Consider the following 26,571-nt stretch of genomic DNA (forward strand, 5'->3'; position numbering starts at 1 on the left):
CATGCTGAGGCCACGTCCCACATACAGCAACTAGAAGGATGTGCAACTATGACATGCAACTATCTACTGGGGCTTTGGGCAAAAAGAGGAGCAGGATTGGCAATAGATGTTAGCTCAGAGCCGGTCTTCCTCAGCAAAAAGAGGAGGATTAGCACGGATGTTAGCTCAGGGCTGATCTTCATCACAAAAAAAAGAAAGAAGAAGAAATATTACCCTGAACCCAGGACAAGTTAGATACATTTCCTTATTCCTTTCTCAGGCTGATCAGTGGATGTTTGTTCTAGTCTCCCCTTTCACTAAGGCATGGCCCTCCCAGTGTTCTGGCTCCCCGCCTCCCAGGGACCAGGCTCTTCTTTCCTGTACCTCCACGGGTGTTAGAACCTGAGCCTGAACAACAAAAAGACAAACAACCCAATCAAAAAGTGGGCAAAGGACTAGACACTTCTCCAAAGAAGTGTCTCCTAGGAATAGACGCTTCTCCAAAGAAGATATATAAATGGCCAACAAGCACATGAAACGCTGCTCAATATCATTGGTCATTAGGGAAATGCAAACCAAAACCACAGTGAGACACCACTTTGCACCCACTAGGATGGTTATAATAATAATAGAAAACAGAAAATAATACGTTTTGGGTGAGAATGTGGAGAAGCTGGAACCCTTGTACATTGTTGGTGGGGATGTGAAATGGTTCCGCTGCTGTGGAAAAAAATCTGACAGTTCCTCAAAAAGGTTAAACATAGAGTTATGGTGTGACCCACTAATTCTACTCCTAGATATATACCCAGGATGGTTGAAAACAAGGACTCAAACAAGTACATGTACATGCACATTCACAGCAGCACAATTCTCAACAGCCAAAAGGTGGAAACAGCCCAAGTGTCCATTAACTGGTGAACGTATAAACAAATCGTAGTTCAGCTACGCAATGGAGTATTATTCAGTCGTAAAAAGGAAAGGAGTACTAACACATGCTACAATGTGAATGAACCTCAGAAAAGATTACGCTAAATGAAAGAAGCCAGCACAAAAAGCCATCTATCGTCTGATTCCACTTATGTGAAATTCCAGAGTGGGTAAATCCACAGAGATAGAAAGCAGATTGCTGGTTGCCAGGGGCTGGGGTGGAGGGAAATGGAGAGTGACTGCCTGATTCCTACAGGGTTTTCTTTTGGGGTGATGAAAATATCCTGGAATTAGACGGAGGTGGTGGTTACACAATATCATGAGAGTACTAAGTGCCCCTGAATTGTTCTCTTTAAAATGGTTAATTTTACATTATGTGAAATTCACCTCAATTACAAAAATATTTTTTAAAAATCTGAGCTCAGAGACTACAGACACTGAAACCCCCCAGGGCTGGTCCCTCTCTCAGCCCCTGTGGGTTCACCCCTCCTTCCTTCTTACAGCTTGGCCACTCCTGCAGCGGCTTCTCGTGTTTCTCCATCGGCTGTAAGTGTGCACAGTGAGATGGTTCTGCGTTATCCTTATACGACGGTTCTGGGTTATCCTTATACGACGTCTTGCTGGAAGCAGAAGTCGGAGCTCTCTCTCGGTCTGTTTCATCGTGGACCCGGCCCGCCAGGACCCGCGGTAGCAGGGAAGGCGCCGTGAGCTGCGAGCCGGAACCCCCTCATCTGGTCACGGCTTGGCCACCATCTGTGACTAGTCACACGCCCTCTTGTCGTGCTTCATCTACAGGAGACACAGGTCACAACCCAGAAACCAGCAAATGGCTGAAGAGGGCCGATTTCTTGGTGGGTGCTGTAACCTCCCCTGCCTAGCCCTTCAGAGCCCATCACAGCCCCGCTGACAGATCTGCGGAGCTGTGGCTTCCCCTGGCGGGGAGAGGAGGGCCTGGGAAGGAGGAGCGGGGCATGGAAAACAAGCCCCGCCTTCCCTGCAATTGGTCAGCACGTGAAATGAGCATTTTATTCCTCAGGAGCACGTCGGTAAGATCTCCCAGAACAAAGGCCCCCCTGCCCCTGTGGTAAGTGTCCAGGACTTCCCGGTGGCGCAGTCCTGCAGGTTTCCCCTCGGGCCGCGTCCTCTGCTGCTGTCTGGTGGCTGACGATGCAGGTTTCGAGGGAGAAGCCGCTGCGATTAGCGAGGACTACAGGACACGTGTACACTCAGACTCTCCCCAGACAGCCGGCCCAGCTGGGGGCCTGTGAGCCCTCCCAATATGGGTGTGTAGGGGGTGGATGTGGATATGGAAGCCTCCCACCATCCGAAGACGGTTGAGAATCAATACTGCAGAGAAAGGGCTGGAACCCAACATCTGAAATGAACTATTTTGGTAATTTCTAAATGATTCCGAAAGGACAGAGTCTGAAATTGATTTCCGGCCGAATTGTTTAGAAGCACGAGAATTCAGGCGGTGCGGAGCGCAGTCTGCGCCCGGGTCCCGAGTCCCGTCGAAAGGTCTCTGGTGCCCCCTGCTGTTTCCCCTTTGCTGTTCCACCCTCGCGAGCCGGAAGCTGGATCCGAGTCAGAAGTAAAGGCCGGTTAGATCTGCTCGAACGCCTCGAGGGGCAACTCCTAAGGGATCGCGGATGAGAATCACGGATGCCAGCGTTCTCAAGGAAGGGCTGGATGTCTTCGGGGACCTCTCTCCTGCTCCACTTTGGGGAACCCCGTCATGTTCCCACATCATCAGCATGGCCAACAGCCACCGAGGGCTACTGCGTTCTGGTGCCTGAAATGTACCAGCTCCCCCATAAGGCAGGTGTTGCCTTGCCTCAACTGTGCAAATGAGGAAATTGAGTGGCTAAGTGACTTGCCCAACGTCTGGTGCCCGGAAACTAACTCTGGTCTGCTGCTCGGGAGCCTGAGCTCAGCCTTCGCTGCTGTTGCATCTTCTGAAAGGTCATCAGCGTTGGCTCCGGGGTGAGAGCCAGGGAGGAGTGTGAGCCACAGCTTTCCCCAGCACCAACAGTGATCAGTTCTGAGCACATTTGTTAATTCAAAACAACAGCAATACTCTGACCGAACCAGGGCTTAAAGTATCAAGCCATTGTAGAATCCCATGTACTGCTTCCCTATCTAAATGTGGCTTTGGAGGACTGTACACCAAGCCTGCCAGATTCTCCGTCATCCAGTAAGCAGGGACTCTGGGAGCGAGCCAGACCGCTTGTGCATTATAAAATTGGGTTGTCAGCTTTTTATACATAAAGGCCAATATTAAAGGACACACAAGGATCAAATAAAGCTTGGTCATCCAGACTAGAAATTCCAGACGCCATGAACACTGCGGTGCATGCCTTTCACATTTGTTCCATAGCACGTGATTGCTTTCTAGAGCTTTACAAAAATATTCAATCCATGTTTTTTTCCCAAGATGGTTATTTGTCTAGAAATTTATGATATTTTGTTTCAAATCAACAAAACACAAAAATATTTGCGTGCCCATGTTCATTTATTTTCCACAAGTTCTCCACTTGGAGAAAAATCCGTTTGTGCATAGTGTTTTGTGTCATCTCCATTTTAGTTTTTTCCCTGGAGGAGCTAGCTGTGATGATACTGAAATCATGCTAGAGGTATTTTGATAAGAACGCAGTTGCAGGTATCCAACAGGATAACAGGGAAGAGGCAGCGGCTAAAAGTGGACTAATTTAGAGTCAGGATTTCCTGCTGGGCCTGACTCCTCTCGTGATGGAAAACCTGTATGAGGGTGTCACTGGGAAGCGCCAGCGTGCTTTCTGTCCTCCCCTTCCTGCCTCACTGTCTTCTTTGTCTCCTTCCCCACGTGCCACAATCACATGTGCTCCCAGATCTGGAGGGGAGTCCTGTCCACTCACATCCAGGGTTGGAATGGAGTAGTAAGGACCCGGGCCTTCACTGTTGGAGTTGAAAGATCCCCTGCTCCCTGCCCACCCACGTTTGGCTCAGGAGCTGAGTCCAGCTGCTGGCCAGGAAGTAGAGGGAGTGGCAGGGAAGAGGAGTGAGGAGGGAGAGAAGGGGCAGAAGGGGCAGAGGGAATGGCATGGTGAATCACCATTTCATTTCTAAGTCATTCCTGATTCCCTGTTTAATTCACTGAATCTTATTTGCAAAGTGGGAGGCCCAGAAGATGAGAAGAGGATTCCTAATTCTAGATGAGAGAATATGCAAAATGTAGCAACTTGTCTTTTTGAGGGAGGGCCACTAAACACGGACTACCCTGTACACACAGCCTTGGGTTTCGAGACGGCCGGTGTTAGGAGCACCACGTGTGGTGCATCCCCCATTAGAAGGTGGTCTGTTGGCGGACTGATCACAGGATTGACTGGGATCATGGACGGAATGTGTGATGTTGTGACACTTTGGGGATTTCCTTTGCTTGCTATTAGGCATTGCTTGCTATTAGGCTATTTATTTGTAAACACACCACTTATGTTGCATGAAGTCTCACACTCTTTTTCAAGTTACAGAAACCAAATCAAACTGGCTTAAGCAAGGCAGGCAGTTTATAGGCTCCCATCATTGAAAAGAGATGGCTTCTGGCAGGTTTGAAGGCAAAAGTTTGAACACGTCAGTAGGACACTGACTCCCTCCGCCTCTGATTCCGTCCTCAGGCAGGCACATTTCTGAGGTAAAACAGGCACAAACCCCGGACTCAGAGCATCTGCTAAGCTGGCCATCGGTCCAGAGAGGGCCACTGGCTCAGCCCCGGGGAACCTCACTTGTCGTGGGTTTCATGTCCCTCTCTGAACAGGCACTGCGCCCGGAGAGTGACCAGGCCTGAGTCCCGCCCCTGTCCGTGGTGATGGGGGATCCTGGCGGGGCCACTCTCTCCTGGACCACGTGGAGTTCATTTCCCGCAGAAAGAAATGTACTATTCGCCAGGAAGGGAGAGGGCTGTTAGGGAGAAGGACCCACAGATGCTCGCTGTGCATCCATCTGAGGTAATTCTAGCTCTCTCTCTTCTGACCCTTGAACCACCGTTATCAGTAAGAGGGAAAGAGGTTAATTTGAAGTTTGGCCTCTTTCTTCCTCTCTTACTTTTTAGTGGTTATGAGCCGAGGATCATAAAACAGAAGAGAAACGAGGAGGAATAAAACAGAAAATGAAAATGGAGCCCCCACCATACTGGGTGTGCAGAAATAAAGACAGCCATGATTTCTATTCTCAAGATCCTAAAACCACGTTGCTAACTAAATTTGTCAGGTTACTTCAGAATCTTATTCTAGCCAAAGAGAGGCTTACGAAAAAAAACGGAGTCCTAGATGTGTGTGTTTCTGGGCTGGAACCCCTGTGACCGAAGATGACTGGAATTTTAATTAGGTGTATGTTAGAGAGTTTACAGATTAAAATTCTTCACTCTCCTGGAGCTGGGATGAATATCTTCTGTAGAATGTAGAGCCTGGAGGTCACCTTAAAACGTTTGCCCAGTTCCGTGAGTGATAAGCATGGCTAATTCGTTAAATACTGTGCATCTGAAGATAAAACGAGTCACTTTTTTTTTTGGTTGAATTTTGAGGTTGGTTTTGGGAACATCATCACTTCCTTTGGCTGAATTGTACAAGTTGCACAAAAGTTTGCAAGTTCCCTTCTTAGGGCGTTTACTAAAGGGCTTCCTGAAAGCTAGAGAAACTCCTCAAAGTGTTTAAAACCATGTGGAGATTAATGTTTAGACATAAAAAATTCCCAGGCTTGGTGAGTAACCATGTAACTGTCCTTACTAACGAAGCTGCTCGCCGTAAACGATGTCCTGACGCTTCAAGGAATTCTTTCTTTCTGCTTCCACAGGGCAAGAGTGATGTGACCTTGCCTGAGACAAAATCGGCTGCCTCAGTAGAGGTAAGAAATACTCGCACCGGTTTATTTTTCTTCATGCGAATATGAGTTACATTTTTATAACAGTGTTAAACGTGAAGTCTTTTTTCGGTTTCTCCCATTGTTTCACACTGCCCACAATCCAGCAGTGCCAGCTGTGGTGTGCTTTTAGAAGAGTGGAACCCGACACAGTAAAATTTAAATTATTTGACGTTCTGGGTGAAATATAGAAATGCCTTGGGTTGTGCAATAACGTCTTTGTACAGCAGGGGTCTGCCTTGTGCGCTGAGCTGGGAAAGTCATCTGGCTTGCCGTTAAGAGTGTGAGTTTTATTCTGAATTTGTGGATCATTGGGGGTCTAATATATATGATTCTATGTGCAGTATTCCTTTTAAAACTCTATCAGGTGCCTTCACAGTAAGCTGGAGTTACAGACAGCAGAAAAGACACAAAGTGAAGCAAGGGCCGGGTGTGGGGCTGGCCCTGTGCTGGGTCGGCTGGTGGGATTTGCAGGCTGGTGGCCTGGGAGCTTTAAGAGCCTACTGCATGTGGAGTTCAGGGTCTCGTCAGAAGCTCTTCTAGGAATTAGGCCTAACATGGATCATTTTAGATGGAGGTAGAGTTCTCGTAAGATTTCAAGCAGCCATGTGGTCTGAATAGGAATATAAATAAGACATTTCCTAAGGTAGTTTTATGGGTATTTTGTTTCTTCTGGCTCCCATAATACTAGCAAGTAAGGATGCTACTTGTCTTAGCGAAGCCATGGCACCTGTGACTGTCGGGGCTAAATGTTCAGAGTAGGCGTGGCAGGTACAGTGGGTCTGTTCCTTATAGGGACCAAATGGGTCATTTGAAACTTCGGTACTGGTCAGGTTTCTTCAATTTATGTGAATGTGTCAAATTATATTCTGGTTCATACTAAACAAAAATACATACTAAAAAAAATACTAAGCATTTGGCAGCTTTCTAAGAGTCTCATTTCACTGGCCTGTAAGGTGGTGAAGCCCTGTAACCTGTGCAGGTGGGCAGCTGCATGGAGAAGTGATGTTTTCTTAGCAACTGCTTGGTGGGTCTGTAAGTCCCGAGGTGCTATGCAGAGTCCTGGCTGGTTCTGGTAGCCTGTGGTCCTGGAGGGAAGAAGCCACTTCCGAGAATGGTTGATCTTGCCTTCGATCGCTGACGTCCACGTGAACAATGCTTACCCCTGAATTTCACTGTTTCACTTTTTACATACTCATGGTACTCCTGTCTGGGTCTGAATATATTTATTAACAGCCGAACACTAAGAATTTGGTTGAGAAAAAGGTTTTCCATACTATTATCTTGTATGAATTAGATTTCCTTATTAGACATAAAAATTGTATCAGTAGAAGTGGAGGTTGATGATAACTGATTTATGGTTGTACAGTATCTCAAGATGATTCTAATTATTTTAGCTAGGTGACTAGACAAATGTCTGAATACTGTTTTGAATTTCTTCCTAATTTAAATAAACTCAGAAAGCAAGCCATGTTGTCAGGGGAGGAAATCATCCTTTCACTTCTCTCTCATAACCTCTTTCAGTCTGGTTTATAACCTGTTCAGGAAAAAAATAGTTAAGCTCTAGTTGGTGAATCTTAGCAAAACTTTATTTGGCTTTATACAGTGCGTGAGGAAACGTGTCTCCTGGAAAGATAAAAGGTTTCATTATTCTATATGTCGTCACAAGCCACCTTTAGACTGGCCACCCTGAGCAAGAATGCAGAGTTTCGATACTGTGTACATTTCTCTTTTCTTGATCGTAGAAGCGACCGTAGGCAAATCGAACAAGAACTGGTCTGGCGGGTGATGGAAACTGAGTAACAGATGTGCCCAAATGATGTGTGGGCGTCATTTGTGAACCATCCCTTCAGAAATCAATGATCAGTCCTACAAGAGTGTTACCAAGAAGAGCCGTGGTGGGAATTAGAACACTTCCCAAGGAGAGCAGTCATTTCTATCAGCTCCCTGCTTCCCCATCACCTCCTAGCCCGGGGCTCGGGTGAGCCCAGAACAATACTGCAGCAGCCACGGCCAGCCTGATCCCCTGGGCGCTTAGCTGTGTTTTCAGATTCACCTTGAATATGACGGCAGGAGTCCCTTCTTATGTTTAGGGTAAAAAAACACAAATCAGACCTCACTCAGCATCACCTGGGAGCTCTCCGAAAGTATGGAAAGGTAGTTAGGTAGCAGCGAGCTACAAGTTAAGAGTTCACCTTTTCCTCTGCGGTCCTCCCCTCTCTCTGTACAAGGCTGTGTTAAACAGGTTGTTACACCAAGTGCGAGGGCGATAGGGTCTCCTGTTTAAAATCCTCAGGCGGATGTGGCTGCTGGGGCATAAGCAGGCGCTACTCCAACTTTGACAAGAAGTGTTGTGATATTTTACCAGGAATGTCAAGGAAGCTGCGGATACGGCAAACACAGTGATTAGCCTGTTTTTATGTATTTGGTACCTACATGATGCCTCCAGTTTAACAGCTAATTGAATTTCCTCTTTCTCTATTATGGTTTCACTCTTCATTTAATTTTATAAAAAGAAATTTACAAAGGAGACGAAGGAGGTTAAAATTCCAAGAGGGGCTGTTTTCTTTCATCCAAGCCCTGAACCTTAACACAACAGAGGGGGCAGCTGATTTAGAGCCATTTCTGCCCATTAAGGGCTGTTTTGGTTCCTTCTCTCCTTCTCCTCTTTTCTTACTGCATTGGAATGAATGCACACGGCCCTCTTTATAGAGCCATACTGCTCAGTGGTCTCTTGATTCGGTGGGACTCTAATAAAGAAAACACAGTTGTTCCCTCAGACCTCCTGCTCTGTGGGGCAGAGGAATGAGTCCACTCCTGATCACTGTGGTGTGGTACAAGAGGCCAAGGTCGCAGCTTTAGGTAGAGAGACAAAGGCAGACCATACAGTCCTAGTAAAGAATGAAAAATACTTCTAAGGCTTGTGCCCGGACTGCGAGAACACGGGATGTACCTGACACGCACTTGTCGGCTATCTGCCTGATGTCAGGGCGTGAGTGTCTATTTGTGTTGTGTGTGTTTGGTGGTGTTTTAATTCTTCTTTTTTTTTTTTTGTGGTGAGGAAGACTCGCCCTGAGGTAACATCTGTGCCCATCTTCCTCTATTTTGTATGTGGGACGCCGCCACAGCATGGCTTGATGGGTGGTGTGTAGGTCCGCGCCTGGGATCTGAACCCATGAACCCCAGGCCGCCGAAGCAGAGTGTACGAACTTAACCACTACGCCACCAGGCCAGCCCTCATTGTTTTAATTCTTAATAATTTGTGAAACAGTCTGTTCTTTTGCCAGATACCTCGATATGCAAATAAAATAACGTGATGACCCAAACTCAGTCCTTTGAAAAGAAACTTAGAGAGTTAAAATGCTGATGTGCCTGGAACCTGATGGCCACTTAGCAGATATGGGTGGAATGTCAACCCTGCTCAGCTTCTGTTTGTGAGTTATTGGCAAGCAGAGGCCCCGCCCGAGAGGCTGCTGTGTGACACGCAGCCCCTGATGGAGTTACAAAACCAGCTTTCAGACTAGAATTTTGAAACTGGAACTTGAGCTGGGTTCTCCTTTCTGTTTTGCTTTCTTTTAACTAAGGTTTAATCTTTCCAATCCTGGACCAAATTGATTCTGAGCCTTTGGAGCTCTGAATAAGGCTGATATTTCTGTTTTTCTTGGTCTTTTTCATCAAATCTTTCCTTGCCTCTGCTTTGACTCCCGAAGCATGTGAAATGGTATTCACAGAAGTAGTTTGCTTTTTGATAGTGTTGATAATGTGAAGGTGATAGGTGACATTAAAAAATGGGTGAAGCATAGGGAATAAAATACAGAACTCTGGTTTTTCAGTCTGTTTTCAGGGACAAAAATTCTACTGTGGAGCTGGCTTCTTGCACAGAGCAGCTGAGCCGTCCCTGCTTGCTAGCTCAGCTCCCAGTTAAGACCTCTTCATCCATTCACCCCACAATGACTTATTGTAGAAGTCTGTGTGGGGTCGAGATACAGAGAAGAAATGCACTCCCACCCCTCGCAGACCTTGTCCCTGTAAAAAAGGCATGGGGGGGTCCCCGGGTGGTGGGGAGAGGCACATCAGGACTGGGCCACAAGGGTGGGTACACTTCCATGGGGAAGGTTCCGGAACAGAGGTGGTAGCTTGTAAGTATAAGGAGCACATCTATAACCTCTGTGTCTTTTTTTGTTTTCATTCCTTCCTTGAATAATCACGAAAGAGACAAACACAGTCTCATTCCTATGTTTTATCACTGGATAGGCTCTCCAAGTGTGTGCAGCACTTCAGGAGAGACTGGCTAAGTATTCAGAGGCAAATTTTGAGCTAAGAAAATCCTTTGATTGAGGTCAAACTTTTAAATTTCCTTTTGGGAGAGCTGGAGAAAAACCAAACATTAACTTTAAGGAAAAAGATTGACCTCAAATTTTAGTACATTCAGCTGTAGCCTACTTCCCAACCCCCAACCCAAAACAAACACGATTTATAGAAAAAAAACTCAAAAAATTCCCAAGGCTTTTCATTAAGTTCTAGGATGATTTCTTTTTCTTCTTCTTCCTACTTTACTATAATTTCTAAAGAAATCTAAACTACCAGTGCAATAATTGTTTTTAAGAAATTAAATTAGTTAAGGCTCAACTTATCCTAAAAATATTAAAAATAACTATAATCCTTGGGTGATGATATATTACAGATGTCTTGGGTTTAGTAATACATAAATAAGTCTCACATCTTAGGTAATTTCACCAATTAAAGATGAAATTTGGTGACATTTAGTGACAAATAGCATGAAAGGAAGTATTCAGTTCATTAATTGACAAGTCATTGCAATTTAGTAATGCAGCATAAAAGATGTCATCATCGTAATTATACCCCCAAGCAGTCAAAGGGAACTTTCTGTTTGAAATTTGTAATTCACCTTGTGGGTTTCTTATATCATAATCAGAGCCGTGATGACGTTGACCTCCAGTGAACCGAAAGAAGGAGGAAGTACTTTGCTTATTTTTAACAGGCATTTAGAACTTATTTTTAACAGGCATTCAGAACTGTGTCACTGTGAAAGGACAGCAGACTTATTTCCCATCAGCTCGTTTCACTTCTCAGGAGAAGAACCGATAATTACTGAGTACCTGCCGTTGTCCTAGTCGATTTTACATGGTTACTGTTTCTTTACTGTTGTTACTGCATTTCACAGATGAGGAAATGAAGTCAAAAGAAATAATTTGCTCAGAGTCATGCAACTCGAAGGTGATGCTTAGCTGCTGTCTTGCAAACAAGCAGGATGCTCTCTACATTCTCTTTTATAAATGCCAGCTCGATGTCTTACACCCTCTACTCCAATTTAGGCCAGCATTTTCTAAGTTATGGTTTCAGGAAAAAGAAAAAGAGCTATAGAAAATTATGGCTATCTTTCGTGATCTGCTAAAAGTTAAATAAAGCTGTTATTTTTTTATTATGTATGAAGTAGGCACTATTATTGTTACTATCCCCATTTTACAGTTGATTACACTGAGGCAATTAACCACTCAAGGTCACACAGCTAAGTAGTGGAGCTGGGATTTGAACCTGGGCAGCCTGGATCCAGGGTCGTAGTGCAACTATAATGCTGTGATATAGGCATTTGCCAAAAGCTAAGATAATTTTCTCCTGTAATTTCTTTTGTGGAAGTAAATAACAGTTTTATATTCTCTTCATATAGCCCTTTGATGACTTAGAAAGAATTTAAAATTGCTCTCAGTCTTACTTTTCCATGCTAAGCAAACAACATCAAATAGGGCTCAGTTGAGCCTGGAGATCAGATTCCTCCTACCATCCTGCTCTCACTCCCGGGAACTCTAAGGTAGTAGGTCTCACAGGTTCTTGAATATGAGACTCCTTGTTTAAAATAATAATGGTAAATCAGAGATCCCACATCATAGTAGTTACATTTTTGTTATCCATGCATCGAGGAAAGCCACGCGAATCCTCCAGTTTTAAATAGAGTTTTATTTGTCACGATGTTTTCATATTGGCAAGCAGTATCACACAGGTGTGGGACACAGCCTTTGTTCAGCCTATAGAAAGTGACCTGTGTGCCTGTGTGGTCACCAACAGTTTGCAGTAGCCTCTGTACCCTCCGGTCTGCAGTTCACAGCCTGGGGGCCGGTGTCCTCCAAGGAAAACTTGGGGGTTGTGGCTGCTCCATTTTCTGGTGCCTAGAAGTCATGGGAGTGGATGGGGCTGCGGAGAGCTACTTTTCCTCTGTGGAAGCTGATGGGATGTTTACTGGAGGCTGAGCAAGTTTCTCAGGGACTGGAGTAGATGGAGAACCTCTGTATCAGTTTCCAGTCCTGGTGCATGATACCTGAGAGATAGGGACCAGTTCTAATGTGGGAAGAGCAGGCAGCTTCCCCAAGGATGCTTTCATTTAAAAAAATGTCTTTACACGTACCATGTGGGCACTAGGAAAGGTCTGTGGGGGAATTTAGGACCTGTTTTTACACACACACACACACACACACACACACACAGGCACACACACGCACACCTGTCACCTCTGGAGTGCCAAGGGGTTAGGCCAACATGGTAAAGTGATCAAGAATGATGACCATGACACACGTCTGGGGTTAAGGTGGTGGCCTGTAGGAACGAGGGGAGTCTGAAGAGGGGGAGTGTGGGAGACATAACTCTCCTGCCACCCTGCTGTGTGGCCTCTTTGGGCCTTAGTTTCCCTCTGTGAAGCCAGATGATCCATCTGTAAGGTTCCTGCCACTGGTCTTAGTCCAGATGGGATAGAGTACCTTGTTTTGTACTGACCGATAAACACCAAATACCAGGGCCTTACCATAACAGGGCTCACTACCCCCTCACAAGGTCACCAGGCCAGGCGCCTGTCCCTGGCAGCTGCCCTCAGAGGTCCAGGGTCTTGCTGCCCCAGGTTCTTCCATCTGGCAACGCCACCATCCTGGGGCTCTTTGTTCTAATCTCAAGGCTGGGGTGGGGGGTGGATAACTTGTGCCCTTTAATGTCACTTCCATTCCTGTTCCCAGCAGCGAGGACCAGCCAGGTACTCTCAACCTCACCACACCCTGCCCCTGGGCCTGGGAAGAGCAAATACATGGTGAACACATAGTGTTGCCTTGGACACCACAGGTCTAAGATGGTCTGTCTGATTCTATAGGGGTCCAGAGAAATGGAATTCTAGGTTTTACAGAGGAAGACACCTACTCATGCTTCGAGGTTGGCATTATGGTGTTTAATGGAAACATGAAATGGATGCTTTCTGTTGTGGCGGTGATTGTTTATTTCTTGGACCTAATTGTGTGGGCATTTGGGTTCTGTTGCTGGAGGGGGGGAGCCCAACATGACACATGAGCAATTCCTTTAAAGCAGTGGCCAGTAAACAGTGATAGCTGTTTTTCAAAACAATTTCTTTTCAAAACGTATTTGGAAGATGAGTAAGCCAAGATTGTCATGACGGTTTTCCGTGGCGTAAAATAAAAGGCAATTTCTTGCCATAGTCACTATGACAACATTCAGTTCACATACTTACGTACACCTGCAATTAAATTCCATTAAAAATGAAAGGTTTCTATCGCAAAGCCATTAGATCTAACATGACGACTATTTAGCCAAAGACCCAAGACCCGGTCTATTTTGCTAATGCATTTTCAAGAGCTCTAAGCCATAGATAATTACTTTTTAATTCTTGTGGAACTTTGAATTGAATCACAGTTAGGACTACTCAACATACTGCTACAAAAAGCCTAATAACTTCAGGTCAGGATGATCCAGACCATTCTGCGTCTCCATTTCTCTCTTCCTGTACTCATGCACGCTGCTACCAGACGAAGACGGGGAACAAGAATGGTCAGCAGGCTGCTTCAAGTGATTTGACAAAATGTGTGGTGCAGGAAAGATGACATTTTTGGCTGAACCATTTTTGAGCGTCCCTGTGGCTTGTGTTAACCTAACCCAGGCTAGTTTCCTATTCCCAAGATAGAACAGCCCTCATGCTCCTCGTTATCCACAACCAGACCAGGTGCGGGAGTCTCCATTCTGAGCAATCGTCTTATCCCCCCCAGGTTCAACATACAGCTTTGGTGAGCCTGTTTTTGATATTGCTCAGATGCTTCCTGTTTGACTCTTGGGATTTCTTCTTTTAGGTAGTAGACCAGATAGATACACCCTTAGAAATAGATATTTAAGCAATTTCTTAAGAAGCTTTTAATTTTATTCTGCATGGAAAATAATCTAAGAAAATATTTGTGCCCTCAAATAAGCCCACTCTCCTTTCTCCAAATAGCCATTCCCCAGGTGACACAGAGGTTGGCTATGCTGTGAACATTCTCCACGTGAGATAAGGATCTTTTTCAAAGGGTTGAATAGATTACAGATAGTGAAAATAAACAAACTGTCTATTTGTATTCCTGTGTGTTTAAGATAATACCAGAGCCTCAACATCCTCTTTTCAGGCAAAAATTCAGTAAAAAATACTAAGTTTCAATCAAGCCTGGATGCTATATTCTTTCACTAAAGCCAAGGACTATTAAAATAATAAAAACGAAATACCCATGAAGGACCACAAGAGCCCAGGTTTTAAGGAAAATTTTTTATACTGTTGTCCTTCAACACTCAGATGCCATGCCTTCGGGCTTGAAGCAGCATAAAGTTGTCTTTTGACAATGTTCTCAATGCCCACGGCAGTACCACCAGGAGAGGACAGGATGGGGTGGCGGGCTGTGTCTGCAGTGCGAGCTGAGTCCTCTGTCAGTGGTGAAGGGTGAGCCCAAGAAAGACTGTTTATTTCTGTGAAAGACCACGTACAGATTTTCAGATCCAGAACTTTGCAAAGGGGTGAGATGTGTATTAGTTGTAGGGAGAAGGAATAGAACTGGGAATCTTTTTATGCTTCTGGTGATTTGACAAAGGGAGAATTTAAAACTGGAATGGGCAGAGATTGCCTAAACCCAAATGAAATAAGGGATAAGAAATTCGGTGAGAATAGGAAGAACGTTAGTTCTATTAATTTCTCTGTGTTACTATTTTGTGCCAGTTTTCATTAGCTAAAAGTAATTGGGAGAGTTTTAAAAACAGAGGCATTTTCCTCTATTGCCATAATTCGGCCTATGAATGATCATTCTGCTTAGAATGTACCAATTGCCAATGGCTCCAGAATAGGAAAAAGCTGCATATATGATGGCAGATGTAAGGCACATGTTTTTAAAAATTCTATATTATAGGTTCTATAAGTTTTTCTCATGGAAAGTATGATTAATAAAAATTCTACCTTAGAATGCCCCTCCAAAGGGCTGACCTAGTAATTACTCTGCCCAAAGCTCTCTTACATGTTATCTGAAATATGTATGTATGTGTATATACATGCATGCACACTTACACACAAATATGACATTTATATGGATGTTACATGTTCGTCAATTCTACCATTCGAGAAGAAGAACCTACAGTATATATGCTCCAGAAGCAGTGGAGTGAAAGAGAAGTTTTGGTAGAACAAAATTCCTGGAATAGCAACCACTTGAGAAAGGACAAGTATCTTCATCTATTTTCATTTGATTGGAAAAGATATATTCTTTATTTTTACATTTTAGCGTGAGGAAGAGATGGACAGGGCTGTCCCTCTACCACGTGCGCTGCTCTGAATCAGGGCAATTTCTGTCCATTTCAGTCTTGAATTTCCTCTTTGTCTTTGATGCCTTCTTTTCGTGCCCTATATTTTTATACCAACTTGCTTCCACTCCACATCCTTAACCACGACTTCCGTTATCTGTCGCCTAAAAGCTCACTGTTAGTTGGTGGTTTTTCATATTGCCTCTTTAGGTCTTCAAAGGAGGAGTCTATTTATGTACTAACAAGAAGCTTAAAAAATAAAAGGGGAAACTCTTAACCGGTGCCATAGGTCCCACTCTAACCTATTGCTCTACGCTCAAAGGTTGCTTTCGTGCTAGACCGTGCGTGCTTCTGGCTATACCAAGGCAAGGCTCGATGCGAGTGACAGCCACAAAGGGGCTGATTGTTCTGGAGGAAACATGGGAGCTCAGTTTTCACAAGGAAGGCAAAGCAGGTATTTCTATTGCCCAGGCAGGACATACTCCAAGTGAGCCTGAGGTAGTTAGTCGGAAAGAGAAAGTATGTGTGCATGGGAGAGTGTGTACACGTGTGTGCACATGTGCATGCATGAGTGTTGTATGTATGCATATGCGTGTACAGGTGTGTGCATGTGTGTCTGTGTGTCCATGCGGTGGAGGTATTAATCAGAGGAGCAATACAGAGGATAATGCGATTCTTGCATAACTGGTGTGCGTTAGTTGACCAGTGCCACCTAAAAAAAATAAGCAGCCATTTTTCTTTCTTTCCTGTCTACTTTCTCCTCCTTTCAGTGTAAATAACAGGTGAGAAGAATGGGAGGTGCCTTCTCCCGCTCTGGCAGTCGGCAGGTGTGCTGCCCCTTGGAGCATCTCCAAGTTTTGAACATTTGCCTGGTTCCCTGTGACAGATTCCACCGGATGTGGTGTGAAAGCCTGCTCGGACTCAGAGCAGTGTCAGTAACTTTGCGTTTAGATCAGGAGAAGCGCGCAACCTGAAGGCTGGTTTTCCTTCTACTTTCCCCTTCCCACACTGGTGAGTTCGCAAGGCTGAGGTTTTCTTGGCAGCCAGAGTATTTGCATCTCCCAGCCCATGCGAGGCGCGGAGGAAGCAGAGCACCGACTCCTGGGACTGGAGATCTGTTGCTGCTGCGGAGAGGGGCGCGGCGAGGGCGGGCAGATGCGCGGGGAGATGCCCCTGGTGACGCCGCGCGCGCTCTGGTGCCGTCTGCTGGGAGGTGATAACAGAAGAGGCGGCGCAGAATGGCTCGCACACAAGAGGGACCGGCCCCTAGGCTGCTGAGGCTAAATCATGATCCGGCTGCCGCACAGGAAGCTGCAGAAACTGTTCCTCAGGAAGGTAGGGGAGAGATCTTGCACTTGAATTGGGGATCCTGGAGAAGTTTTGATCGTTTTTATTTACTGCTGGGAAACTACGAATGTGATAGATCTTGGCCAGTGAGGGGCAAGTTCACATGTTGTTTTCTGGGGCAGAGTGAAATTCTGTGTATCATTAGACATGAAAGTGTCACAAGTCGCAGGTGGATGCGAAGAGCAGGCAGCAGCTCCGGTTAAAGCTGTCATCGTTTTCAGTTTGTCTTGTTTTTGAGGGTGTGTTACAGCCCAGATGAATTTAATGTTATTGTTCTCAGGTGTGTTTTCACAATCAAGGAGAATGGGGCCGTTCGGTCATTTTCCTGCAATTTTAGAAGCAAAAGGGAGAAAATGTGACAGTTGATGTTTATTGAAACTATTACTAAAAGGTAAAGTTTTAGGTAAAGAGAATCAGATTTACCAGTTTGCTCTTAAAATAATTTTTTTTGCTTTTTAAAAAACTTTTTTATTGTAGTAAAATATATAAGACATAAAGTTTACCATCGTAACCATTTTCAAGTCTACAGTTCAGTGGCATTAAGTATATTCACATTGCCTTGCAGCCATCACCACCATCCATCTCTAGCACTCTTTCGTTTTTGCAAACAGAAATCTATACCCATTAAAATGTAACTATCCCATTCCTCTCATCCCCTCCCCCAGTTTGCTCATTTTTAAGTTAAATAATTCAAACACGTTATTGTCATATGTCAATAAGTATGCATCAGATTACAATCCAAACTGGATCATGCAGAATAACTTCTACAATTTGTTTGTTAGGTGTGTTAGAGAAATTACTTTGAATTATGTCTCATATAACTCTCCTTAAAAAGGAGAAGTATGAAATACAAGGATTTAAAAATCACTGACATACCCATGGGTATAGGATTTGTGAGTCTTAACACTTCTTTGAAGAAAATCTGTGATTTTCCAATTATGTGCATAAAATTTTTTTTTTTAGCTAGGGCAAGAAGTGTTCTGATTCCCTTGTTTTAGTAAATATCTCTAAGGGTGTATATGCTTAGTTATATGCAGTTTTGTCATTAATAAATACTCTTATATTTGTAGATCTTTATGCATAAAATATAATTTTAAGGTAAATTTATGTTTCACCTTAAAGTCACTCCTAAAATAATATTTTTAATGATTTTACAAGGTGAATGAAAGTTGTTTCTTTCTACTTTTTGGATTAAGAAAACTGAGACATTAAGGAAACAAGGGGCATGTCCACTTTTAGAAGCACAGACAGATTGACATGTACAAGTCCCACCCCCTGAATTCTGGTCCTTATCTGCCCAGCCCTTAAGTCTACCAAGGCCTCAACAGTGCTCCTCATGTAAATGGTGTAAATGAACATCACATCCATGGGACTGTTTCCTTATTGATACGCCTCCTTATTCCCCAAGACTTCAGTAAAGTTAAATATATTCAATATGAGATTAAGAAATAAGAGATTAAGGGCCTGCCCTGTGGTGCAGCGATTACGTGCGCGCCCTCCACTTTGGCGGCCCGAGAGTTCACAGGTTCGGATCCCAGGCGTGCACTGATGCACCGCTTGTCAGGCCATGCTGTGGCGGAGTCCCATATAAAGTGGAGGAAGATGGGCATGGATGTTAGCCCAGGGCCAGTCTTCCTCAGCAAAAAGAGGAGGATTGGCAGGTGTTAGCTCAGGGCCGATCTTCCTCACAAAAAAAAAAAAAGAAAGAAAGAAATAAGAGATTAAAAATAAGTAACTGCATGTCTTGAGGTGAAGGAAATAAGGTAGAAAAAGTGAATCTGAAGCTAGGCATGAGGTTAGTACCCCAAATGGAGGTCAAAAGGCACGGCACACTTGAGGCAGTGGGCCACGGATTTGGTTCTGAGATTGCTGGCTTCCCCAGGGGTGGATCAGCGTAAGCTAAAAAAAAAAACAAAAAACCCTCAAAAAAACTGAAAAGCAGTTGTTCAGATGAACACATCTCTTTTTGTCCCTGAGCTCAGAGAGAAAGATCTCCCGCAGGTCCTCCTAAAGAGGGCACCACGTAAAAAGCAAAGAACAATATCCCCAACAATAGCCTCCGGTAAGTACAGTGCATTTCTTAATAACGTTGTTTGTAATTCCCTGAATTGTAGCCTGGGGGGTAAGACCAAAATATAAAGCAGAAAAGCAGTCCTATCAGAAGTCTGCTCTCTGTGGTCCAGGGGGACAGCTCTCTGAGCATCTGACTTCATCCAAGGGCGTTTGGAGCCGTCCGAAAGTATGCATGGATGCTATACCCTCAGAAAGCTCTCTAACTTTGGAGAGGGGATCCATACATTTCACTAGAATTTAGTGGCCCTGAGTTTGGGTTCCTTGACAAGGACAGGAATACAGATGTTTTGTGTTGCAGGTTATGAGGAGGAGCTCATAAAATTTGGGAACTGAGAGGGGTCTTAGAAATCAGACAGCCCATCCATTTCATTTCCTAGACAAGGAGGCTGAGCATCCAAGAAGTTGGAATGCCTTGCCCAAGGTCATAGAGTGAGTGCGTGTCAGAGCTGGGGCCAGACCCAAGGCTCCAGACACCCACTTCTGAGCTGTTCTCTTCATACCGTGATGAACAAACATTCATCAGGGGAGGATTCAGGACAGCCGCCAGAGTGTTGAGAAAGGGACCCCTGCTCATCTTCCTTTCAACTGTCGTGGTACGCTTCACAGACCTACATCTTAGAGGCTGTCTCCTGTGCATGAAGTTCCCATCATATTAACCTGTGGCCTTAGGTGGTGGCGATATTGCCCCATTTGCTAGGCTGGCCCCTGTCTGGAGGATCACAGGTTATTAATAACTAAAATAGTTAGAAACAAAGTTTTTATTTAAAATAATAAACATTGATTTTATCTAAATTCTAATAAATGCACCTGAGCCATTGATGTAGCCTTTGCAACAAGATTTTAAAAACATCAACACCCAGGTCCAGAATAAATACTCTTCGGACTGGACAGGAAAAAAGAGATGACCCACAGACCCTGCCTGGTCTTGCCTCTCTCTGTTCTTCGGGGTCCCTTTCTCATGGGAAGACTGGCTTCTACCTTTCAGGATTTTCTGTGCTCTATAGGGCTTGACTATGAATAGTCATGAAGAATGTTCTGTTTGTTCTATAGCTTTCCAGGAGTCTGTGGGTCTGTTTGGCTTCGCATAAAATCCCAAAATTGACTAAGTGTTAGAATCCACCAATGATACAAAGTTCAATCCCACTGCCTTAAGCAAAAAATGGGAATTTATTGCTCACAAACTGAAAATGCAGAAATACCACGATTCAAAGCTCAGAGGCTCTCAGACCCTTCTCTCCAGGCTCCTTGCTGGGGTAGGGTCCTTCCCGGGCCCCACAAGGTAGCCCCTGGCTGTTCCCACAGACTCGGGTCGCCACAACACCCAGTCCAGCAGGAGAGAGGATCCTCGTCCCCATCCCTGTCATCATCTGTTATCTGTCACTGAAGGGCAATGCTCCCTGGGGACAGGCCCTGGAGTAGGCAGGCCTGTGCCATCTGCAGGCCTGCCCTTTGAGGGTTACCAGCAGGTGCTTAGGGTCTGCTGTATTGGAATGGACAGCAGCCAGCCTGATTGGCTAGAGAAAATCTCCCTCTGACTGGTGTGGTTGACTTGGGGACCGTGCAATTCTCTTCCCTGGAATTCATCAGACCCGTTAGCCTGTGGGACCCTCCAGAACTCGCCTGCACACCTCAGGAAGGATAAACAGGCAGCTTTGAAGTCATATCTCTGAAGTTTTCAGGGCAGGCTGAGGTTAACAAAACTGCCTGCTGATGTGCAGAAATACCGCTGTAATATCTTGTTCCTCTGTTGTGTCCCCGCTGACTGGAGGAGGCTGCCGTAACCCGTAGCTGCAGGGGCTGTGTAAGCATTACAGGCTCTGCGACTGGCAGGGGCAGGGCTGCTGTCACTGAAGGACCTTTCACACTTTTGAGTATGGCCAGGCTGCGGCCCCACCTCTTTTAGGGCAAACAGACTTTGTCTCCGACAGAGCTGTGCTTTTCTCTCTGAAAATGATCAGTCCACACAGCATGAGGGAGGTCTTGAAGGGGAAGAGCTTAGATGTTTGGGATTTCCAGCTTCTGTTGCTTCACACCAATTCACAGCTCGACGCACAGGTCTGCTGAGCGGGAGTCACGTCATCCCCGTTTTTCCTGAGAGATCAGGAGCGAAGTTTTCCTGGCGAGTCTCCGGTCAGCCATGCTCTCCTTTACGCTGTAGGCTGGCCTGTTCCAGGTCTGAGGACACACCAGGAACACAGCAGGGTGGCTGCCTATCCGCTGACTGTGTAGACGGGGAGATGACTATATATGCGACCATGTGTCACAGCACACAAGGACAACAAAGGGACAGAGGGAAGCGACGTGGTTAGGAGGAGGCTGTGCCAGGAGGGCAGAGTTCTGACGAAGCCAGGAGTCGGGGTGTCTGGGGAAGAGGAGGAGGGAGTCACACATGTGTGGGGCTTGGGGAGAGCAAATGAGGGTGGGGAGGTCACAGGCGTGTGTGCGTGTGTGTGCACGCATGTTTGGGGATGTGGGGCCTCGAAGTCCATGGTAAGAACAGGTGAGTTCCAGGTCCTAGAGGGATGGGCAGCTGGCTGGCACCTGGCCAGCATTTACCTGCCAGGAAAGAGGCTGCAGAGGAGAGAGGAGGGAAGACGGCCAGCGTTTTTGGAGCCCTACATGCCCACCCACCTATGTCTCCTAAAACCAGGCAAAAAGCCTGAGGTGGATGGAGTCACCATCTCCAGTTGAAGAGAGGTCACCTCTGGTCACCTCTCAGGATTGCTGGGTCTGGGCGGGGCCACCACTCTCCCTCGGCTCCTCCAGCTGGACTGGGAACACACCTGCTCCTTCTGCCCTCAGCATTCGCTGTGTCTCAGCCTCTTTACTCGCCTCTTCGTTCTTCCTCCTGCCTTTACCTGCAAAGCTTAGAGTGGAGAGAGAAGTGAGTCTCCCGATGCAACTCCACGCAGGCCAGGCTGCAAGATGCAGGGGAGGGAGGTGGACGCAGGCCGCCCGGGCAAGGCCCTACCTCTGCCGTGGGCAGGGCTCTGCCGGCTGGAGCGCTTCACCGTCTTCCTAGGTGAAGGGTCCCTGCCTCTCGGGATGCAGCAACGCTCAGATGGGGTCACGTATGCAAGCTGCTCACACAGTTTCTGGCGTAGGGTAAATGCTGCAGAAATGTTAGTTAGTGATGATTCAAAATTTAGCCTTTTCTCGTCTCCGGACTGTGTGCTAGTGCTAGTGGGTGTGAGGATGAATCACGTGGAGGATCTGAAGACCCTGTGCCTACCCTGGACCCCTGGCTTTATGGCTGAGGCTTCTTCTAAGAAAGGAGCGGCTTGTGTTTATGCAGCTCTTCCTCTAAAGAGCTTCTTCTACCTTAGGGAAAGCCTCTCCTGCCCTGTCCACCAGCGCCTCAGCCTCTGCTCACCCAACGGCCGTGTCTCTACTCTCCTGCGTTTCTTTAGGCACAGTTCCTGCACTGACAAGTGTCCACGAGTTGCGCTGGCACCCTATGCACACTTTTCTGCATAACGCTTTTCTCTGTCGACAACGCCCTCTGGGGGTCACCCCCGTCAGGACACGCTCCTTGCGTGTGGCTGCAGGGTGCCAAGAGTCTCTTCAAGACTACAGAGGAGACTGTCTGCCACCCTTTGTTGGGGTAGCTTGTGTTTGCAACAAAGAACCCCAGCAAGATGGGAACCTTAACCTCAGGTAGAGCCAACGTGAGCTCGCACCTGGGCGTCCACCGTGTCTACACTGTGGTGAAGCTGTCCAGCTGTTAGAGCAGCTCGGGATTGTCATTCTGACAAGTCGGGCTCCCGTCTCAAGGACTCGAGGATGTGCATTCAGGAGGGATGTTGTGGGACATTCTCAGTGCAAATGTGTGGACTAGACAGCCGCTAGATGGTCTTCACCTCCATCGTTTTGTGATTATTGTTGAGTGCTCCTAACAGTCTCATGCCAGGAGTAAGGACAGTACCCCAGATTTAAAGATGGGGATTAGACTCGCAGGTGCATTTGGGTCTTGTCATGTGGCTGGCTGGGATAGGAGCTCTGAGAACCCCAGGTGATTGCTCTTCTTGTCATATGGCCAACTCTCCTGCTGGGGGGAGAAGCCTCTTCCATCTGTCCTGCACAAGTTCAGAGCAACGTGCCGCTCACAGGGCGCTGGCTTCTTTACTGAAAGGACTGTCTAAAGAAAAGTTGTCGAGGCAGAAGGTCAGCAAGGGCAAGAAGAAGTGTGTATTAGTAGTCACGTATCAGCCATCAGTAGAGACCCAGAGCGGACCGCTGGCTCTGAGGCTGAGGGCTGGAGGGGGAGGGTGAGGGCGCGAGCGAGCTGCGGTGTGCGAGGTTCCGCACCTGGTTCTCAGCGTCCTTCCTGGACAATTGCAGCAGCGCTGTGAACATGTCCTGAGACCCCATGGCTCTTTCCAAATTAGTCTCTATTTTCTGAGCCACCAGTTGTTGTACAGACGATAGACTATAACCTCCACATTTTGGTAGATCATTTTATACAGTGACATGCTAGAGAGTTTTCAGCAGGTCTGAAATTCCCCAGAGCCTTAAAAAACCTGAGGTAGATAGAAAAGTGCTGCCCACATAGGGCTGTAAGCTTGTAGTATCTCCACTAGCAGCCTGGAGCTGTCACTGTGCCCTCTTGTTCTCTGAACGAATGTGGTAGAAACCCAGCATTTGGGATTCAGTCATTGGTAGGGGCTGAATTGTGTTCTTCAAAATTCACATGCTGGAGTCCTAACCTCCAGGACCTCAGGTTGGGACTATATTTGAAGATGGGGTCTTTAAAGAGGTGATAGGGGGTCGGCCCCGAGGTGTAGAAGTTAAGTGCACATGCTCCTCTTTGGCGGCCCCAGAGTTCTCGGGTTCAGATCCCAGGCTCGCACCAACACACCACTTGTCAAGCCATGCTGTGGCAGTGTCCCATATAAAGTAGAGGAAGATGGGCATGGAGGTTAGCCCAGGGCCAGTCTTCCTCAGCAAAAAGAGGAGGATTGGCAGCAGATGTTAGCTCAGGGCTGATCTTCCTCACAAAAATAAATAAATAAATAAAGAGATGATTAAATTAAAATGACATCATTAGGGTGGCCCTGATGACATATGACTGGTGTCCTTGTAAGAAGAGGGGATGAGGACACAGATATGCAGAGAGGGACGACCATGTGAGGACATAGAGAGAAGATGACCATCTACACACCAGGGAGAGAGGCCTCAGGAGGAACCAGCCCTGCTGACACCTGGATCTTGGACTTGCAGCCACCAGGCCATGAGAGAATGGATGTCTGCTGTCTGAGCCACCCACCCCGTCTGTGGTATTTGTTACGCAGGCCCAGCCGACTCATACAGTGATGTGCACTGAGGAGGAAGGCAGAGGACAGACACCGTTCCCTGTGCTGAGAGGCTGCTTCAGGGAGGGTGCCCTCGGTCCTGCAGGTACCACTTCCATGGTCTCCAGCTGGAGTCACAGTGCAGACCCCTGTCACTGAGTGAATCCAGGTGACCACTCCTGCCTCCTTCCGTAAGTGGGGGTGGAGCACAGCCGACAGGACTCACAGGATAAATAAAGAGCTGGACCCCTCCTGGAGCTCTCCCCAGGTGTTCTCCTGCGTCTTGCCCTCAAGGAGACGCAGCCAAGTCTGAGCCAGGCAGGAGGACACCGCTGCCCCCGAGGCTCTGTGGGCTTCTCCTCCGCCTGGTGGGCCATGGTATCACCCCTGGTGTGCGCCTCTCTGCCCCCTGTCCCTGCTGAACTTGACCTCTTGCTGTAGCCATCTGCAGAAGACCCAGCACTGTTCTTTCTCCAGCCTGTAGCCATAGAGGCTATGTTTTGAAAGGAGGGAAATGCCTGTGGGATCCTAATGACACCAGAGGGCCCTCCTCCGGGCTGCGCGGCTCCTCTCTCAGGCTGGCGGCAGCAGTTGCCAAGCCTCCAAGCGTTCACATCAATCGCCACCATGGCCCACGACCGGCCGGTGGTGTGGCGGGCCGGGCAGTGCCCGTGCACAGAGGCCTTTGCCCGCCTGGCCGAGGGCGAGGGACCCCACCTCGGGCCTCAGGAAGCCGCCGCAGCAGGGATGGGCGTCCTCAGAGACTTTTTGAAAAGGAAGATGCAGGTTGGTGATGGCATTTCGTGATTGCAAGGTGCTGTGTGAGAGGGAGCGGCTAGGTAGTGTGCGGTAGCGTTTATTCCTGGATGAAGGGATACAGAACCACCTCTAGAAATTCAGGTGCTCAGGGGACGAGTAGAGACATGTAGACTTGCAATCATAGTGCTGGCTCAGGGCCCCAGAGTCACACTTAGGGGTTGATGGGGAAGACCGGCCTTCGGAGAGTGCCAGAAGCTGGTAGGAGAAGGAAAATATTCAAAACGCCTTTTCTCACTCTGTTTCTGCTGCGAAGGGAGATGGGACCATGCACTGACTAGGAGCCCAGGGCCTGCCTGATGCAGGCTGGGTTTGTAATTTGGGTCGTATGAGCAGAAAAGGTAGGGAGCAGAAGGTGGAGAACCCCGTGCAGCATCCGTGTGCAAAGGACGAGCTACAAATTAGCCAGATGAATACAAATGTCGTCAAATGCTCGTGCATGTCTCGATATACTGAGGGTACCCAGGGAGCAGTGATGGCTCCCCTGGGTGCAGGATGGCACTAATGAGCTCTCTGTAGAGTAGGCAGTGCTGTTATAGCAACTCGAGGCCACAGCCTTCTGCTGGATGTTCAAGTATGTGTGCATCGCATGTCTGCTCAACTACTATTTTATATGACATCCTCGTTAAGAAGTGTGACATGGCTAAGCAACTGGGATTCAGAAGGAATACGCTTGGACTCAGGCTTGTTCTTCACTCTGCCGTGCTGAGCGTCTGGGTCTGTGTGTTTACCCAGGGTGGTGCTCTCAACAAGTCTTTCCCGGCTGAGCTGGTCTTGCCCTGGGCTGCTGTTGGCCATGGGGGATGGCTTGAGGGTCCTCGCCTGCCACCTGGGCCCAGTGAGCCTGAGATCCTGCAAAGTTAGCTTTCCTGGGCCTCGTCCCTGGTGGTGGCGGCTTAGTCTCCACCAAGGAGAGCACCTTAGTCCTCACCAAGGAGAGCACGCCGTGGGGTTTCCCTTGTGAGTCCTGTTCTGGGGTTGACAGCTTGGACCCAGCAGGAGGCTAATGTGTGCTGGTTGCCCTGGTCTGGGGGCTGAGTGTGTTGCTAGAGAAACAAGCAGAAATGAAGTACAGAAAAGCCAGTTTGGGTGGCAGTGGAAATAGATCTTTCTTGTCCGTTTTTTGTTTTATCAGAATAGTCTTTGGGGAAATACATTAGTGTTTTTTATGCCAGTTCTTTAGCTCCATAATAAATGTCTTGGGAAGAATTCTGGCTCTCTGCTGGGCCAATCATCGTGGTCTTATTCCAGCACCTTCAGCCAGAGCAACTCCTGCTTCATTGTGGGAACTGTCTCTGTGTTGGGGCTTGTGGTCCCCAGCCCCTTGGTGTTGTTGCAGGCACTACCTGGGACGCCGTCCACCCTTGTTCTCTCATCCCCTGGGGCTTGTCCCACTGTCAACAGAATAACAACAAAACCCTGCCCACGTGGAACTTACATTTGATTAAACAATTAAGTAAACAGTCTAAGTAATATAAGTAAAAACATATGGTGTGGGAGAGGGATGCGGGCCGTGGAGAAAAATAAAGCGCAGAAAAGGAACAGAGAGCTGAGAAGGAGGGTGACGGGATGAGGGAAGCAATGAGTGGTACGTGGTGTGAGTGTAGCTTACCAGACCCTTCTCATCACGCACACGCATGGGGAGGGC

At 47.0% G+C, this 26,571-nt stretch overlaps 1 protein-coding gene across 3 annotated transcripts in view; it reads left to right on the plus strand.

Moving 5' to 3' along the window:
- The window catches only part of RPS6KA2 (ribosomal protein S6 kinase A2), a 372,902-nt gene that overhangs the window by 54,093 nt on the left and 292,238 nt on the right, over positions 1 to 26,571 (plus strand). The window contains exons 1-2 of one of the 3 annotated variants that reach the window (XM_058534010.1): positions 5,551 to 5,637; positions 5,731 to 5,781. In XM_058534010.1, the coding sequence (XP_058389993.1) occupies positions 5,596 to 5,637; positions 5,731 to 5,781 (93 nt within the window). In that variant the 5' untranslated portion in view covers positions 5,551 to 5,595. Of the gene's footprint in view, positions 1 to 5,550; positions 5,638 to 5,730; positions 5,782 to 16,668; positions 16,732 to 26,571 lie in introns of those variants that run through there. The other 2 variants (XM_058534008.1, XM_058534011.1) reach the window with 2 other exon arrangements.

Source organism: Diceros bicornis, chromosome 39 (genome assembly GCF_020826845.1).
Source record: "Diceros bicornis minor isolate mBicDic1 chromosome 39, mDicBic1.mat.cur, whole genome shotgun sequence".
NCBI lineage: Eukaryota > Metazoa > Chordata > Mammalia > Perissodactyla > Rhinocerotidae > Diceros > Diceros bicornis.